Source organism: Trifolium pratense, linkage group LG4 (genome assembly GCF_020283565.1).
Source record: "Trifolium pratense cultivar HEN17-A07 linkage group LG4, ARS_RC_1.1, whole genome shotgun sequence".
NCBI lineage: Eukaryota > Viridiplantae > Streptophyta > Magnoliopsida > Fabales > Fabaceae > Trifolium > Trifolium pratense.
Window position 1 is genome coordinate 48,657,189 of NC_060062.1, and position 19,076 is coordinate 48,676,264.

A 19,076-nucleotide genomic window follows, 5' to 3' on the forward strand; every position below is an offset into this window, starting at 1 on the left:
GCAACATGGTTAAAAATAATAAGGATAAATTAGGAACTTTGGTGGTAATCGATTTTAATATATTAATAATAGATTGTTCGAAAAAAAAATGTTAAATTGTTATTCAAATTAGTAATTTCCTTAAAAACATCATGCATAGATATTAACTTAAAAATATTTCAAGACTCTAATTTTGTCTTTTAATAAATATATTTTAAGTTATTTGATATTGATATTTTTTTGATTTGCAATGGAGTCGATGAGAATCAAACTTAGAACCTCATGTATATTATTCAAACTCCTCACCATTAGACAAAATTTAATGGCTTTATTGATATTTTATTAAGTTTTAATTAGACTAGATAAAAAAAAAGTACTACCAATTAAAATATTACAATGTATCACGAACCCAAATGATATACCCACTATGTAGAGAGAGAGAGAAGATGAAGAGGGAAAATATTACCAAATTGCCCCTCCCTCCGTCCCAATATAAATTATCTATTTTTCATATGATCTTCTTTGATTCTATTTTTCTACTAATATGTATATGCAAATATTAACGTATGAGAGTTTGATTTATCTCGATAACTATTTTCAAAATATATAATTTTTACAATTTTTAATAATAGATAATTTAATATATTAATGATTAAATTTTTGCATTGACAAACGTGAATGTAATCAACTAGGTCATTTATTTTGGGACGGATGAAGTATACTCATCGAGACAAATCAAACATCTCATATGTTAATATTTGCATATATATATTAGTAGAAAAATACAATCAAACGAGATCGTATCAATAGTGGATAAAGTCAAAAATAGATCATTTATTTTGGGACGGAATATAAGAAAATGTGTGTCAAAATATCATTCCAATGCAATCATTAGTAGAAAAAATCTAATGTTGAGAAATATAATAAATTTACGACCTTGTTTAATCTAATGATAAAAACCGACTTAACCATGATGAATTGATGATAAAGTTTAGGTGAATGCTAACTTGTGTCCTTACGGCATATGTTAAGAAGATAAATGTGGAAAATATTTATTGAACTTGTGTTGTATTCAATTCTCTAAGCATTAAATTCTTTGTATCATTAAATGCTATATATTTCTATTTTTAGGTATCTTAACATATGTTCTTATGGCACAAATCACATAAAAATCGGTAAAGGTGTAAATGTGTCAAAAATACAATAGTGGAGCATGTCTATATAGAATCTAGGAACATGTTAGATTTGACATAAAAAAACCGACATATGAATCTTATGGTCCCTCCCTCCCTTGTATGTTTTTCTATCTGTCATTATCATTTCCACTTATAGTTGTTTGTTTTCATCCCTTTAGATCCGAATTCAGCAAAGGTTGAACTTGAACATACTTGATTTAGTAAATAAACAAAAACATCAATATTCTCAAGAACTAAAATTGAGTAAACAACAACACAACAAGAAATTGTGTCAACATATATTTTGTATCACAGCACAATCACAATAACTCACCTTAATTTTGAAGAAAGTGTGATTTTTTAAATCACTCTAATTTCTAACGTCTGATTCTGACATCTCATCGTAATATCAAACCTAAGCTTAGTCAATTAACGACTTTTTTATCGACAAAACGATAAACAACTACACCTACTCTAGAACCATTAGAAGGAGCATCAACATGCAAAACATCAATAGAAAAATACTTTCTAGCTTTCTTAAAAAAGGTAGACTCTTTTTTCCACCTCTTCATATGAGCCATAACAAACACAATCTTCTTCCCAATCAACATAAAACGCAGCGTTTCAATTAAAGGATCATAAAGATGATCATGATACACTACATCCGAAGCAATAACAACATCAAACTCATCCCTAATCATATCCACGTCAGCAGAATGACCCCACCTCAACGGCGCAAACGTAACCGCTCCACCGTTTGACGCCACAACAGCGGCGTTCACCTCCGCGTTGAATTTCAGATTAGGAACAACATTAGGGAGATCCGTTAGGGTTACATTTGTTCCGAGAGTGGCAGCGGCGACGATACCAACGATTCCGGTACCGGAGCCGAGTTCGAGGATTCTTGGAGGGCGGTTGAGGGTTGTGAAGACGGTGGAGAGAGGGCTGGTGGTAGGGTTGATGCGGTGGGTGTCGAGGAGAGAGACGAGAGAGGTGGCGGCAGGCCAGAGCTGGAAGGCGATGCCTTCTGATGGGAGTTGACGAATGATGACCGTTGATTGAATCGAATGGATGAAATGGTTTTGAAGAAGTTGTTGGTTATTGTTTTGTGCGGTGGTGAATGGATTTGGTTTTGTGTTTTGTTGTTGTTGTTGTTCGATTAAGAGGGATGTGAAAGGGTTTATTTCTTCGTCGTCGCTGTTGTTTTCTTCCATATCTTAATTTGCATTGACATTGTTTTAGCGCCGTTCGGGACGACGAGGTTTGATTAGGTCTCCCGGGTTTTTATTTATAGCAAGAAAAAGAATTTTTATATTTGTATCTGTGATTTTACTTTTCTGTCCCTTCTATCTATCTTTGAATAGGATAAGGTTAATGGTTTGCGTTTGACTAATATGTGAACAAACTACTATTACTAATGTATTAAAATCGTATCCTCATTACTTTTAATTAAATTGCAAGTTTTATATTTTTTATTGTAATTTCATTGAAAAAATATAAATATAAAAAAATATATAGAAAAATGATATACTTAAAAATAAGAATAAAACAGAACAATCTATACATATAAAAATAGGAAAAAAAATAAATTATAAAAAATTTAGTCAAATAAAAAAATTATAGAGAAAAATAAGAAGAAACCACATTAAAATAAGAATATAGAAATTAAAAAAATTATGTAAAAAAAACATAAAAAATATTTTTTATAAAAAAAAAACATAAACAGTTTTTTTTTATAAGCAAAACATAAATAATATTACTACAAAGTTTACTACAAACCATTAATAATAATATAATGAAGTTAATTATAGTTAAAAAAAAGTTAATTACTATTAAACTTACTAAATTACACTAAATATTCCTAATGAAATTTCTAATTTTTTATCAAAAATATACACGGGACCATTATTTGTCATTGAAACATAAAAAATTGAATAAATAAATTTACAAGAAATAATTAACACAATAATTTCATTTGTATTTTAACAATATTATATAACAAATTTCTAAATATTTAATTTTAAATAAATTTTGTACATTAATATAATGAGAAACCCAAATATCGAATAAAAGTCAATTGATCCGTGCGAATGCACGGGTCTTTAAACTAGTATGCAAATAATGCTTATCATCATCACTAATCCAATTCTAAATTTTAATTAGAGTAGTCTTTTATATCCCAACTAATTCATAGATTTTAAAAATTGAGCCTATTTAAACATGACTATTTTTTTTTGTTGTTGATAATTTAAACATAACTAATTTGATCAATAACACAATGAACAACTAACATTATAAGATGATCAATTAATTAAACTTTTAAGTTTAAAACAAAATATTAAATAGTTTTAATCTTTCACCACATATGTGTGTCCAACCATAAGTTGGTATATATAGTTGGACTTTCAACTTGCACTATAGAAAAGAAAGAAAAAAAAACAAATAATAAAAAAGTACTAACGAATAAACGTCGCACTCAACATCTGAAAGGATAATGAAGAACAAATCAAAGAGCGTATCATATGTCGTCAAAGTTTTAAGTGCCAACTACAATGGGTCTAACGAAAGAGATTCATAAAATGTAGCAAATTAAAATTTGAATTATAACATGCACCGATATTTAGTGTCTGACACGTTTTAAATATGATTAACTCTTGTTCTGAACTAGGCCAAAACTTCATTCTCGCTATGGATCGAGTCCCCTTAGTCAATGGCTCTTAGGTGACCATCACATGGGCTCGCCTTAGTGGCACACGAGAGCAGGGTCGGTACTGCTTCCAACTGTTGGATTTAGAATTTCAGGTGATCTGACGACACCTATACAATAGGTCACCTACCTCACACAAGGTTCTAAATCCGTGAAACCCTAACCCTACCCATATGAAGATGATTGGGTTGTTGGCTTTTCTCACTATGAAGTTGGTGGTGATGTGTTGTTGGCTGAGCTGCGGGTTATCCAAATGAGACTTGAATTTTGTTAAAGCAAAGGTTATAATAATATTATCTATGAGAGTGAAAGTGATTGCTTGGAAGTTATTGAATTATTTAATGTAGGACGAGATAATGTTTTGCATGTCTATGCTACAAACATGCTTCATGATAGAGAATAGAGATGCTCTTCATGAGACTGATAACAACACTACACTGATGCATGTTATTAGGGAACAAAATATATGCACAAATTTTATTACAAAAGAAAGATAATATCCGAATTGCTCTGTCCATTGAAATCGTCCACCACCTTACTTGGAGTTCCTCATTTTGAGAGATAAATTTAAAACTTAAATTATGTTTATTTATTTTTCTTTTTCTCTGTTACTTTAAAACACCGACAAAAAAATACCATACACTATAGTCTTTTTCTTTTTTTGGTGTTGTTTAATTTTTCTTATGTATAAAAAAGTACCATTCAGTAAAAATACACATGAAGAAAAATAAAATAAAATTAAAAAATGAAATTGTTCCTACTACTGTACTACATCCGTCCCTAATTATAAGACTCTGTTTGAAAAAATATACTATTCATTACCTTGTTTTAACCGTATTTTTTTAATAATATATAAATGTAAATAATATCATATAACATCTTGTTCAATTTGTATTGACGAGTATTTTCAAAATATTAAATTTTATAATTTCTACTAATAGACAATTAAATATATTAGTGATCAAAATTGTGCAATATTAGTAATCAAAATTGTGGATTGACATACGTGCAGTGCAGTAGTTAAACAAAGTCTTATAAGTAAGGACGGACGTAGTATATTTTACCAGTTTGGGTTTTAGCGGTTTGGGTACTATTGAGCAAGGTTGTCAAAACCGGACCGGACCGGCCGGTCGAACCGGTCGAACCGGGAACCGGACCAAAATCCGGTCCGGTTAATGCTAAAAACCATTGAGCAACCGAACCGGATAAAAAATGTTTGAACCGGCGATAAACCAGTAAAAACCGGTAAAAATCGGTGACTCGGCCGGTCTGGCGGTTCATCACCCTGTTTTTTTTTTTTTTTTTTACAATTGTAATTTTTTTTGTTATCTGGTCAAAAACTGTTTTTCAGATTTTTATTATTTTTTAATTGAAACAAATAATCAGAAACAACAAACATAATTGATTAATTGGTAAAGGTTTTAATCTCTATAATTAGATGTGATCTTTGCATATTGCTATTTTATTTTTTTGAAGCATGAGTGATTCACCGCCAAAATCACTTTTGTGCTCTTTTGTGCGTTAAAATAACTCAGCAAATAGATCTTTCATGTTAGAAATTGATTCATATATTTTGTTGAACTTAAAACACAGGTTGTGAATCTTTGTCAAAAAAAAAAAGTTGTGAATGTTGGTTTGAGTAGAATATTGATGCTAGATGGAAGTTGATAGAATAGCAAGATCTATTGTTCAAATAAAAAAAATAAGAAATAAAAAGGTGGGAGGAGAAGAGTTGTTGTTGGAGATGATAACTAAAAAAAGAGGCTGTTGTTTATCTTCATCAAAATTTGAGAGAGATATAAATACTAGAATTTAGGGTTTACTATGGATTGGGCTTATAAAACAAGCCCATAGTGACTTTTTATTTACTCTAGTTCTAGATAAACTAGAACATCGACCCGTGCGGTGCACGGGTTTGATTAGCTGTAAGATATATAATGATTAAATAAGATATGATAATTCCAATAATGTAAGGTATATGAAAAAAGTTGAGTAACATTAAACGATAGTTCAACAATAATTTTGGATAAATATTCATACAAAGAAAATTATGTTATATTATGGAAGACTTCCTTATAGACCACATTCGAAGTCTTAGTCGTATCTTCACCGTCGTCATCGATGATCAATATTTTTAATCATTTTCTAGAAGTAATTCTTGAAATTGCAACATACAACTGACCATGTGAAAACACTGGCGACGGAATATATATCCAAACATGCTTTAAATATTGTCCTTGACTCTTATTAATAGTCATCGCAAAAGAAATCATTATAGGAAATTGTCTCCGTTGAAATTTAAAAGGAATTCTCACGTCAGATGGTGTCAGAGAAAATCTAGGTATGAAAACCTGATCACCAATATTACTTCCTGAAATAATTTTTCCTTCAAGAGCACGTTTTCCCAATCTCATAATAATAAGTCTTGTTCTATTGCATAATCCTAATTTTTTTATTGAGATTCTTTAATAGCATAACTGGAACTCCAACTTTAACTCTCAACTTGTGATTTGGAAGTCCCGACGTAGAAATCGTGTTAAAAAACTCGGGAGTATGAACATCATCCACTGTTTGACCGTCTACATTTTGTGTGAGTGGAGTATCATAACTCAAATATGTTTTTTCTTCATCAGAAATTGAATCCAACATATAATCATTTATTGTGTCGACTATTGAATTTTTAGGAGCTAGTATAGCTCTATTTTGGAAATACGTTATATCGTTCATGTTTGGTAAAAGTTGGGGATAGGTGATTTCAACGATAGAAGCAAGAGGATCACCTGAATTTGGAATCAATAAATCTGATGGAATGTCAAGTTCTAAATCATCGTCGTTGTCATCTCCAATTTCTCCATCGCCAACACCCAAAACCCATTTAGAAAACAATCTTCTTTGTTCAACATCTGCACTCGAAGCAACACCGAGAAACCTCATGTTTTTACTCAATGTTAAAACTTCACAAAAATTCCAAAGAACCGAAGAATTAATAGTAGCATGAACAACTTCTGGCCTTGTACCTTTGGGTATTACTGGTAGAATTTGTCTAAACTCTCCGCCAAAAACAATAATTTTTCCACCGAAGGGAATGTGTTTATTTTTTTCATCAACAGACTTGAGAATATTTTTTAAAGTTCGATCAACAGCTTCGAAACAGTATTTGTGCATCATTGGTGCTTCTCCGCCCATAGTGACTTTTTATTTACTCTAGTTCTAGATAAATATTAAAAATACCAAACAACATATTAAAAAGTATAAAATATTTAATAATGTGAAATTAATATTATTTTTTTAGTACGTATAATGTGAAATTCAAATTAATATGATTTTAATAGTACAAAGGCAAAATTACACTACAGGTCCTTTATCTTAGTTTTTTGTAACACTTTGGTCCTTTATCTTTTTTTGTAACAATTTGGTCCTTTATCTTTTTTTTTTGTAACACTTTGGTCCTTATCTTATTTATTTATAAAAAATAAAGGACCAAAGTGTTACAAATAAAAAAAAATAAAGGATCAAACTGTTACAAAAAAAGGACTAAAATGTTACAAATAAAAAAAGTAAAGGACTAAAGTGTTATAAATAAAAAATAAAGGACTAAAGTGTTACAAAAAAAAAAGATAAAGGACCAAAGTGTTACAAAAAAAATAAGATAAAAGATCTGTAGTGTAATTTTGCCTAGTATAAAACTATGAATATTAATGTAATTTTTTATTAAATATTGTTTTATATATTATAAAATATATATATTTAATCAAAAACGGTCCGACACGGTTGAACCCCGGTCCGACCAATTGAACCTTGAACCGGTAAGCTCACCGGTTCGATGACCGGTCTGGTTGCGACAACCATGCTATTGAGTTACCTTGGGCTTACTACCAGGTACCGTTTACCAACGTTCTCAAAACCGACAATCAATTTTTTTGACGAATCCTTCTTCAGCGTCGTAGCCACCGGCGATCAATTCCATCGGAGACTCCACGCCGGCACCGTCAACGGCCACTGAACTGGTAAGGCCATTTCCCCCACTCCTTTTCAATACATGGATCCCTTATTCATCTCGCGATTCACTTAATTTTCATAATTCGCATCTTTTTCCCTATCATTGCAGAAAGTAACAACATGATAAGAGCAGTGCTAGTGATGAACACGCAAGGGAAGCCTCGTCTCGCTAAATTCTACGAATTTATGGTTCATCTCTCTTCAAAACTTTGCATATTAGATTTCAATTTTTTGCTATGTAAATTCAATTTCATCACATTGTTTTTGTTTTGTGTTAAATCAAATCAGCCTGTGGAAAAGCAGCAGGAAATTATTCGGAATGTGTTTGCAGGTTTCTTTCTTTGATCCTTGAACTCGAAATGTGTTTTTCATTTTCTTTTCTAACTTGCTTTCTTATGTGAAGATTGTTGCTTTTGCAGTCTTATGCAGTAGACCTGAACATGTCAGCAATTTTGTGGATGCTGAGTCCTTCTTTGGACCGGTAATTTGTTCCTACATTTTCTACTTGATGTAGTTTTAATTTGTCAGCTTTATAGTTTTTACATATTAATTAACATTACTGAGACATTGAAATTTAAAGAAATTGTGATTAGATCTTTTTTTGCGGATTGTTTGCTGATACTGCTGTAATGTAGTACTATGTGTAAAATGATTTTATGTTACTGTCTTAACACGGCATATGTTTGAAAGAGTGAGTCGAGTAGAACTAGAACTAAGTTACCATGAACTTGTTTTCAAACTAAAGTTAGAACTTAGAAGGACTGGCGTGGGGTGTGCGCTTTGTTGAGATTTAATAGGGCATAATAGCTCGAATATACTAGTTTTCTTATTTCATTATTTCAATAGGCAACTAGTGTTGTTATTTTTTTTATCCATGGCATGCTTCGTCATAGCAACAACATTGATTCATCTTTATATCTGAAGAATGGAAGTTGTGAATTTTTTTGTTGTATTGTTCTTCAGGATGCTCGCCTCGTCTACAAGCACTTGGCAACTCTATACTTTGTCTTCATATTTGATGGTTCTGAAAACGAACTTGCTATGCTTGATTTGATACAAGGTAGATTCCTGAACCACTTTTATTGTTGAAATTTTTGGTATTAATATGTTTGCATTGATCAAAATGACACAGTATGATTGGGTTTGCCCATTAATTAATCTAATAAAAAGATAGTGCTTTTAATGGTGGTTCCCATTATTGATCATTCCAATCTCAGGTAGACTTGGGGATTCCGTTTGATTCATGTATATAGTAGACAAAACATCATGGAATATGGCTTTTAGTTGTTTTCTTACACCATAAGCATGTGGAAGAATGTCCCTTCGCAAACATAATTTACATTCTAGATTTTTATAAAGAAAAAAGTTCTAGGTTAGGTAAATTGTTGGTTATCATTGATACATATCTTTGAAAATGCTGTTAATTAATGCCAAATTTGCACAAAACCCCCTTCTTTGTAGCCTCCAACACCTTCATTGTGTTGGGTGTGAAGGGGGTGGATTTAGTCTCATTGCCTAGAGATATGGCCTGTGTAGTGTTTATAAAGCTTGGGCATACCTCACCTTACAAGTCAGTTTTGTAAGGTTGGGTTAGATCCAACCTAAATTCTAAGAATCCATTTAACTTTTAATTCAGTCATTTTATTTTGTCATTTCAAAATTCTATTTGCATATTCAGTCAAAAAAAAAAAAACTATTGCATATTTTATTTTAGGCTTAATTGCATATTTAGTCCCTTATGTTTATTTTAGGTTTCAATTTGGTCACTTATGTTATTGATTTCAACATAAGTTGGTCCTTTTTGTTAAATTTTGAGTTAATTTTTTCTAACTTTTTGTTAAATTTTGAGTTAATTTCTTCCAAAACTTTCACATAGTACTCTCCTAAGTAGTCCACGTACGCAAATTCATTAGACAAATCGACGATTTAAACAAAAATTTGACGAAAAGGACCAACCTGAAACTTTTTAAACATAAGGGACCAAATTGAAACCTAAAATAAACATAAGGGACCAAATGTGCAATTAAGCCTTTATTTTAAGTATCCTAGTGGAATAAATATTTGCATAATGGACAATTTTCTTACCTTGTCCCTTTATGCCTTCAGTCTTTGTTGAAACACTGGACAAATGCTTCAGAAATGTATGCGAGCTTGATGTAGTGTTCAACTATAGTAAGGTAAGGTTGTTTGCATTGTGCCCTTGATTATAAATCATATATTCGTTATCTGTTATCATAAACTGAACCGACATAGCAATTATAGCACCAAATTAATTAGAAACTGTATTATCAATTAGGGTAACATCTTCTGCTGCGTATATATGGATTTTTTTAAGTGTGCTGCAGTCTGCAAGTTTGACTTGTTAAATTCTCAAACAAATTTTTGTGCCTCAAGCTGCCCCTCACAAAAAAATTGTACTTAAACAATATTTTATGTTTTCACTAAATATGGGTTGTTTTGGAATTGGCCTTCTCTTTTAGGAAATAAATTCACTCTTTTGCTTAGTTGCTCAATACTCAATAATGTCAATACTAACCAAGAAATATCTGCATCTTAAATTTACATTTCTGTGATCCTTAAAAATGAGTTTGCTTGCAGATGCATACTATACTAGATGAGATTATTTTTGGAGGCCAGGTGTTAGAGACAAGTTCAACTGAAGTTATGAAGGCTGTTGAAGAAATATCAAAGTGCTCTCTCTTTCCTATGGTTTTTAACATGGCTATTTTTTTTCACATTATATAGTGCTACATCATACTAGTGAAACTAGAAACAAAAGATTCTATCAACAAAAACTAGAAACTACAGAATTTTCACTTTTCAAAAGTCTCTTAAATGCTTTTTACGCAAACAGAATCATATGATGAATCAAATTAATATTTTTATAGATTTATTTTTGTTGTAACTTCGCACTTTATAGAAAACATGTGCTAATTATTATATGTGAAGCAGGCTTGATGCAGCATCCAGCGCAATCAATCTTGTTCCCAAATCTGTTTCTAGTTGGAGGTCACGATAGTATAATTCTACATAAGGTTATGGAGTGAACTGCATTCACACATGCAAAGGGTTTGGAAGACGGAAGTATCTCTGGTCAGGGAAGTTGGGTTGGATGTAATTTTGTTCTTCTATTGAAGCAAAAACTGAAACCCTTAACAAAGTTGAGTGACCATGGTTGCTACTGATGTTTTTAATGACGAGTTAGTTAAGCGATTGGTGATTTTTTATTTTCCTACTTTATTGGTCCAAGGAACAGCGTACAACTACAACCATTACTGGCTACTCAATGTTCCCAACAGATCCCAATTTTGGTTTATTTATTTGGTTGTATTGACCTGAAATGTTGACCCTGTATAAATAGTTCCTACATGTTGTAATTCATGAAGAATATAGATTGACAGATTGTCTTGAAGAATTAGAGGTTCGAGTTTACTAAAATACGTTACAACATCTGCAAACTTGTGCAATTGTTAATATAATTTGGGTAGATCAATTTTATGATCCTTCAATCCAATACATTGCAAAAAGATCTTGTGAGAAATAGTGCCACAATTGTAATTCTTGAAGTATATTGGATTTCCTGTATCAGGCAGTAGCTACCGAGATCAATGCATAGCACAATCGCCAACTTGTCTTAAAGCATTACAGGTTCAAGTTTTCTAAAGTACACCTTACAACATTTGCAAACTTTTTTCTTTATTAAAAAAACATTCATTTTTTTTTTTGGTAGAAAAAAAAAAAAAAAAACATTCATTTATTCAAGTTGGTAGAGTACATCATATACAAACATAAATTCAACATTATTAAAAATCAAAAAAAATAAATATGTGAACAAACTCACATCTAAATTAATAACACAAAGCAACAAAGTGTCTAACAAAATTAAATTAACCGGAATACCCATGCTTTCATAAGTTTGTTGAAGGTGAAATGGTAGAATGCAGAACGGAGAAGAGAGAGATGTTACCAAATGCAAACTTGTGCATTTGTTAATAACTTAATATAATTTGGTAGATCAATTTTGTCATCTGCCATTCAAAAAAAAAAAAAAGATCAATTTTGTCATCCTTCTATCTGATACATTGCAAGAAGAACTTGTTAAAAAATTGGCACAATTGTAATCCATGAAGAATACTGGATTTCCTGTATCATACAGTAATTACTGGAATTAGTGCATAGCACAATTGCCAGCTTGTCTTAAAGGATTACAGGAGTTTTCTAAAATACACGTTACAACATCTGCAATTGTTAATATAATTTGGTAGATCAATTTTGCGATCCTTCTAACCGATACATCACAAAAAGCTTCTGCATATAAATACCACTGAAAGACATATCTTTCCAAGCCTATTTGCAGGCATTAACAACTTTGGTGTCAGCTACTTATCACTCATGTTTTTTTGACATCCTGAAGAACTAAATTGGCAGCATTTCGTCCAGGTGCTCCCATAACTCCACCGCCAGGATGTGCTCCACTTCCGCATAAGTATAAACCTTTAAGTGGAGTCTTATAGTTTGACCTACCCAAATCAATAAAAACAACCAAATAATTATCAGCTACTAACGTCAAAAGATCAAAACCAGATTCTATCACAATTCACAAGTTACTTCAATTTATTTTACCATCCTTTTACAGGTCGCATGAGGAAAAGTGAATCCAAACCCATAGCACCATGAAATATATTTCCTCCTGCCAAAGAAACAGAATATTAGTAGCGAAGATGTACTGGTGCTTTTTAGTAGAACATCAACTAACTCTTACCGAGGGAATGACTTTGTTACCTGTCAAACCGATTTCCCTTTCAAGATCTGGTGGAGTCAGCATGTCATAACCAATTACTGATGTGCTGAAACCAGGTGCATATTCATCAATCAATGCAAAGCACTTTTGAGCAAATGATTCCTGAAGAGGGAGATAGAGAGATACATGAAGCGCCTTTAATATAAAACATTCAACAAGTAGTCTTAGCATCAAGCAGACCGTGCATGATCAAGTAAGAACAAGACAAATTTGCACACTGAAAGGCACAACAGAAGGAAAAAGTAATGCAACTAGTACATCAAAAACAAACTTACTCTGTAGTCATGATCTTGCCAGTCCCCATCCGATGGTTTGTAGGGTGTATACTGCACAAACAGGTTTATCACATGCTTACCTATGAAGAAAATACATGTTATTAACTAGATGATATAAACATATGTCAAAGATTATGAAGGGCCATTAACAGATAGATTAACGGGATGGGTGATTAAAAGGAAGCCATGTTTTTAGTTAATGGAACTTTGAGGATCAAACAGAATAGTTTCAACAATGCCAAAAGATAAATCAGAACAAATGTCGCAAATGCATTGAAAGCAACATAACTAAATTTTGTCTCATAAACAGAACATTCTTTTATGCGAAGCTTCAAGTACCTGGTGGAGATATAGTTTTGTCCAATACGGAAGGAATCGTCATCTCAATGACCGGTCTTCTTGATGGTATTCCATTCACCGCATCTTCAGATGCAGAATGAATCTCGTCCATGCTAAATATAAACAGTCAGGGCAAAAAATAAAACTGAAGTGTTCTGAAAATAAACAAGCTGAAAGTCTGCAAATGTCCGTATAGAACAATAGTACACAGCAAAGTTCTGAAAATTAGACAGCATGAATCCACAATAGGTGAGCATACCTCTCTGAACCTATATGAATAGTGCCAACATGCTCTGGGCCAGCTTGCGAATGATCTAACTTGCAACACTGAAATTGGGGCAATTTATCAACTGCTACATTTATTTTTGTTGTGGCCTGTTTCAGAAGATATTGACCAATTAATAGAAGAAAAAAAATGAGAAAGTTTCCTCAAAATTGTGTCCTGATTTCCATAAATTTAGTGAAACTGCGGGGGAAAGAAAGAACAAATGTTAATGGCAAACATCAAAGCTTAGGCTTCTTATGTTTGCTGGCATTATCCCAGGCTTGTCATCTGTTTGATATTTGAAGTTTATCCTGGAGATGTTATTTTCCCATGGATGAATTCCAGTACATTCTTCCTCATTAGCAGACAATCAATTATACGCGCACTGGCTATATATTCTAATCTTACATATTCTTTTTAATTAAGTGACACGGAGTAGAGATTGAGTATATTAGATAAGAAACAAACAGAAAATAAAAAAAATAGTAAGTTAACTTACAGAGCTGTAGTCAGAGTGCTTAATTGCCCGGAAATAATCATCAGGGAGGACATTATTGGGCACTAAATCCTGGTTCGTGATAACAGATACTGAAAATTAGAACCAAATATAGGTGCCAGACAAATTTGTATTTGCAGCTAGTTTGAGAGTTTACCATGAAAGTTTTATACGGTGTTGCATTAGACAGAACAACTGAAGCATGCACTTCGGTACCGTCAGCCAGAATCACCTATATGTAAAACATATCTCGAAAATTTAATTGCTATGACTTACTTTAAAAATCCCACTTGATTGAGTAAAATCAAACAAGACTAACCCCATGGACAGTGCTAGAGTTTTTAATCAACAACTGAGACACCTATAAGAATACAGAATATCACAGGTGGTTAGAGCTTCAGCAGAAAATATAATAAAAAGGGTGGGGAGGGGGAAGTCGGAGAAGAAACATTTACTGTCTTATCCCTAGTTTGTTTTCTGTGAACTGAAATTATTACTACTATTTATGAGATATTGCAAGCTGTTTTTATTATTTAGTTAGGAAGAAAATTAATCAGGAAATGAAGTCTTTTCAGTAATCAATTAGTAGATACAATAGCAGCAACAATCAAAAGCCTTTAGCCAGTAGGTGGGCTCGGCTGCAGGGAATAAACGACGTCATATCCTGTTACGAATCATGTGCAAATAACAATAGAGTAATAGACCTATATCCAAGTTTCACAATGACCACCCATAGTGCCTATAATCATAGGAAAAAACTTAGGTACAGTTCCATAGATACTGTACATACTGTTCCTCACATAAAATGTAAAATAACTGCCAACACTATTTTGCGGGACCCACCTATTCAACAACTTTGGGTTTGTTTTTTGTACAGCACAGTATAAACAGTTTCTAAAGAACAGTATGTAAGTTTTCTCCATAATCATAATATATCGTTGTGAAATTTTGTTTTATTAGTTGGATTACACTTGACAAATCTTTTACATTTTTACTCTCTTATGGGGATTTGGATCCTCACGAGGATCCAAATCCCTCTTATGGTTGAGTTTAAGATTCAAATCACAAATATCAGAGTCTGCTCATAATGTGACAGTTCATGCCAACTATGGAGGGACCAGGGAGAAAATTTGAAAACTAATGGAGACTCTTGATGATGTACCTCAGCATCCGTTACAATATGAGCTCCAGCTGCCACAGCAGCACTAGCAATAGCATTGGATATTGAGCCCATTCCTCCTTCAACATATCTGCATGGAATAATGGTATGCTATTGACTCAATTTGAATAATTAGTAAAATATGAAGCTATAGTCAGAGGATATCTAATTAAATGTTAAATGTCTAAGCTATAAATTAGGAAATCGTTGGTCAGAAATTATTTGAGAATATTCCCTTTAGTTTAGCTAGAAATGCCAGTGACATTTTTTTCCCCTTCAGAAAAACGAGTGTATTTGTCTACTTGTGTTTATATGCATGTAATGTCTGCTTTTATTTGTACAACACATGTAAAAAAAAAAAAAAAGAAAAATGATAGAAGCATAGCTGAAAGAAAATTCCATTCAACATTGAAGAAGTTAAAGAAAATAAAAAACTCCATCTTTGGGCAAAAAGATAGTGTGGAGGTTTTAGCAGACCACCAGTAATTTTCAATGCCGAGGATATTGCAACACTTAATAAAGCTACTATGTGTATTTTTCAGAATAAAGGTCAAGCATGAAATGTAATTTCTTGTTTGACAAATACAAAGGAATAATGATATCGACGTCTTCTTCTGGCTCTGAAAGAACTGGGGCTTAAGGCAAAGGTAATAGGTACTTTTACACAGAATTTTATGTGCCACCCCAAGTTGCATAATACTTATTTGGATTGGCAGTTACTTAAATTTTACTATTTTAGACCCTTTAGCAGCCTGTTTATTGATAAATTCAGAATCAGGAAAAATATTATTTCAAGTTACTCTAGCATATGAAAAAATTCCATGTTATATTATTTCAAGTTACTTTGGCAAATAACAATATTCCATTCTCATTGTGCACATTATAAATATCAACCTAGCAGCAGAGATACATACGACCAAATTCCACGTTCTCCATCAGTTTCACCCATTACATGATGTAGCAGAACATAACCACTTCCCGGGGTGTGGACACTTGCCTGCATTACAGATTTAGAAATATTAGATGTGCTATGAAGCATTGTCTATTCAATTTTTTATTGGAGAAACTGAGTAGGATGTTTGTACTATAAATATCGGACACACTCTCCCAAAGAAGGGCGAAGAAATCCATGCATATTTTATCCTGAAAATATTTTTTACTAAGATGTCTTTTTATACTAGAGATAACTGCTCTTACCGTAGATCCTATCACAGCATCTGTTGCAAGTGTTGCCTTCAGAACATCTGCCTGCAGAAACAATGTCAAACAAAACTAGATATTACACCACTAAGTGAAGGTAAATATAGTAATAGAAATTTACAGCAATGGTCAAAAGGTGTATTAGAGTTTTTAACGAAATGGTCGAACTCAACTTTAAGTAATTATAAACGCTTTGCCCATTTATCTAGTCAACGAGGGCTCTCAACAGGCCCTCCTGAACACAAAAACGGCCATCTAGAGCATGAAATTTGTAGGACTGGACATCTATAGGCAGCCCAATATTAGGACTCAAATAGGCATCCATTCAACATTTGAATTGAGAGCAGACTAGGCTTAGTTAAACCTTAAAAATCAGCTTAATTGTGCAGGATTTCCATTACATAGGCCACTTTAACCATTATATTGAGAGAATGTGGGATCTTAATAAAATGTAATGAAGGAATAGATGTCAATAGATGGAAGAACTGCTACAGGATGGTGTCATGGGTGAAAACAAGAGATCAAGATAATGTGCAATTTTAATTCATTAAACCGAAATGCAGCCGGTGTCTAGTTGAACTAGTCAATTAAGAAATTAAATGGAAGTTGTACAAACTTGAGAGACACAAGATGTGAACAGTGTAAAACTTGAGTAAATTAAGAAGATATACGTTCTATTTTAAAAAGCATAGTCAAAGATTTTGAAAAATGAAGGGCAAAATGAAAAGGAGAACCAGTCGTTCACTTTCAATTAGAATGTTTAAAAGACCATTAGATTACCTCAAACCAGTTATTCAAAACTTTAGAAGCTGGTGATAACAAAAGGTCCATAAAGTCTCTGCAAAATAAAAAAAAAGGAAACAGATATAATGTAAGTTGTTGCTCCTCGTAATTTTACATTACTAGTTAGTAGTTACTGCTTTGGTAGGTATAAGTATTCACAGCAATACCCATTTATTGCTTATAAAGACAAATTTGAAATTCCTAATCATAATCCTAATAGAGAAACAAATACTTACACCATATCCTTTTGCCCCATCGAGGCTGCGTGCCGCAAACAACTGGCCCAAAACACTGAATTCTGTAATTTATTCTTCAGTTGTTCATTAAGAGATGATTTATGTTGCAAAGATTCAGGTGGAGACGAATCCAGCACTAGATCCATGAATTTACAGAAGTTCTCAAGCTGACTCTCATATCTGAATGATGAAAACAAAGAATTAAGAATAATGAAAGGATCATAAGGGTGAAAGCACACAAATTGTTAAATCATGGCATGTAAGCAATGCAGCTTTAAGATAAGCAGCTCAAATTGACTTCATCAAAAAGGCTAATGAACAAATTGAATGAATAACACCAACATATTTCAAAGCAAATTAAGCCAAGTATATAATTTTTTCACATGACAAAACAAACAATACTTCAATTTTATAATTATCTAATGAAACCTATTATATCATTATTCTTTTTTTGGTCAAGTAGCCTAGTGGCTAGAATTTCACCCTTAAGATGAATAAGTGGAGTGTCCGGGAACCTTGGCTCTGCATATAAAATGTGATGTTCCTATCAACTGAGCTATGCTCCCGGGGACTATTATATTGTTATTCTATTGTATTGTTTGAGTAAACCTTCAATTGAATTTAGTCCTTCAAAGATTAAGCTAGCAATACAAGAATGCCACTAATATTTTATCTTTATTTGGTTCGTAGACAAAGTGACAATCACCATCAGAAACTCACACACAAAGTCCCGGCCCTCCTAGGTTCGAACCCGACTAAAGGTGTTTAGCCTAGCAATACCGGCATTTGCTAGTTGAGCTAGGTCTTACGGACATTGTCACTAGTATGCTTCTCTTACATATATATAAAAATTAAAATTCACACAAAGCAAAATAAAATAAAATAAATCAAAGTAACAAAGATAATAAAAATAGAGAAAAGAAAATAAACTTTGGATAAGCTTCTGCATCAGCTTTTGAGAATTTGGAAATCTGAGAGTGATTAAGATCCTTATCAGGCCCTAAGAGAAGGTATCTTCCATCAAGACAAGGCGTAAACGACGAAGGATTTCTCTTCAGAAGCTTCAATCCGTGTTTTGCTAAATCCAGCTCATTGATAACTGCAGGTCGGAGAAGACTTTGAAGGTAACTGCAACGAGAAAACTTGAAACCTGGAATTAGCTCCTCTGTTACGGCGGCGCCGCCGATTATGTGGCGGCGTTCGAGGACAGCAACTGAGAGACCTCCACGGGCGAGATAAGCTGCTGCTGTGAGACCGTTATGGCCGCCGCCGATAATTAGTGCGTCCCATTTTTTGTCTTTTAATGCGGCTGCGCTGCCAGAGACGGTGGTGCTAAACCTCCTTCGCCACATTTGTTCTTCGCGATGAAATGGTAAAGAAGGTTTTGGTCGTGATACTGAAAAATGGCAAAGTGTCTTGACTCTTGAGTTTATTTAACTTCAGTTCACAGTACAAGACTATTATTCACTTGTGGTTTGCAATATTTTATGGGTCTTGTTAACATGTGTCCGGCACTCGGGCACATGTTAAGATATACGAAAATAAAAATTTAATATTTAATGATACAAGACATTTAATGCTTCAAAAGTCAAAATACACAAATTAGTAGTATTTAATAATTTCTATTTTTGCTTTCTTTAACTTGTGTCTTAAGGACACAAG

The 19,076-nt window shown here is 32.8% G+C and overlaps 3 protein-coding genes across 3 annotated transcripts; 1 reads left to right on the forward strand and 2 right to left on the reverse strand.

The window, feature by feature from the left end:
* Positions 1-1,165: 1,165 nt before the first annotated feature.
* On the reverse strand, positions 1,166-2,433 carry LOC123922169 (protein N-lysine methyltransferase METTL21A-like). The gene has a single exon (XM_045974915.1). It carries the CDS (start codon positions 2,366-2,368, stop codon positions 1,580-1,582), a length of 789 nt encoding a protein of 262 aa, XP_045830871.1. The 5' UTR covers positions 2,369-2,433; the 3' UTR covers positions 1,166-1,579.
* A 5,287-nt stretch (positions 2,434-7,720) lies between these two features.
* On the forward strand, positions 7,721-11,310 carry LOC123882009 (AP-3 complex subunit sigma). The gene is made up of 8 exons (XM_045930787.1): positions 7,721-7,868; positions 7,970-8,049; positions 8,149-8,191; positions 8,280-8,341; positions 8,824-8,920; positions 9,967-10,037; positions 10,459-10,550; positions 10,813-11,310. The coding sequence occupies exons 2-8, from the start codon at positions 7,981-7,983 to the stop codon at positions 10,877-10,879; spliced, it is 501 nt and encodes a 166-aa protein (XP_045786743.1). The 5' UTR covers positions 7,721-7,868; positions 7,970-7,980; the 3' UTR covers positions 10,880-11,310.
* A 437-nt stretch (positions 11,311-11,747) lies between these two features.
* On the reverse strand, positions 11,748-18,873 carry LOC123923291 (pyridine nucleotide-disulfide oxidoreductase domain-containing protein 2). Its single transcript, XM_045975978.1, has 15 exons — positions 18,345-18,873; positions 17,415-17,594; positions 17,176-17,233; positions 16,393-16,443; positions 16,110-16,192; positions 15,199-15,286; positions 14,356-14,397; positions 14,194-14,268; positions 14,040-14,108; positions 13,535-13,650; positions 13,276-13,388; positions 12,937-13,016; positions 12,643-12,763; positions 12,484-12,550; positions 11,748-12,380 (listed from the first exon to the last, which is right to left on the reverse strand). The coding sequence occupies exons 1-15, from the start codon at positions 18,764-18,766 to the stop codon at positions 12,251-12,253; spliced, it is 1,695 nt and encodes a 564-aa protein (XP_045831934.1). The 5' UTR covers positions 18,767-18,873; the 3' UTR covers positions 11,748-12,250.
* Between the last annotated feature and the right edge of the window lie 203 nt (positions 18,874-19,076).

Excerpts from the sequence above, each read along its gene's own strand:
- LOC123922169 (XM_045974915.1), bottom strand. The coding sequence starts at position 2,368 with ATGGAAGAAAACAACAGCGACGACGAAGAAATAAACCCTTTCACATCC.
- LOC123882009 (XM_045930787.1), top strand. The coding sequence starts at position 7,981 with ATGATAAGAGCAGTGCTAGTGATGAACACGCAAGGGAAGCCTCGTCTC. Across the intron at positions 8,050-8,148 it reads CTAAATTCTACGAATTTATG|CCTGTGGAAAAGCAGCAGGA; the intron begins GTTCATCTCTCT and ends AAATCAAATCAG. Across the intron at positions 8,192-8,279 it reads TATTCGGAATGTGTTTGCAG|TCTTATGCAGTAGACCTGAA; the intron begins GTTTCTTTCTTT and ends TTGCTTTTGCAG.
- LOC123923291 (XM_045975978.1), bottom strand. The coding sequence starts at position 18,766 with ATGTGGCGAAGGAGGTTTAGCACCACCGTCTCTGGCAGCGCAGCCGCA. Across the intron at positions 16,444-17,175 it reads TTTTGAATAACTGGTTTGAG|GCAGATGTTCTGAAGGCAAC; the intron begins GTAATCTAATGG and ends TTGTTTCTGCAG. Across the intron at positions 16,193-16,392 it reads ATGCTGTGATAGGATCTACG|GCAAGTGTCCACACCCCGGG; the intron begins GTAAGAGCAGTT and ends TCTGTAATGCAG.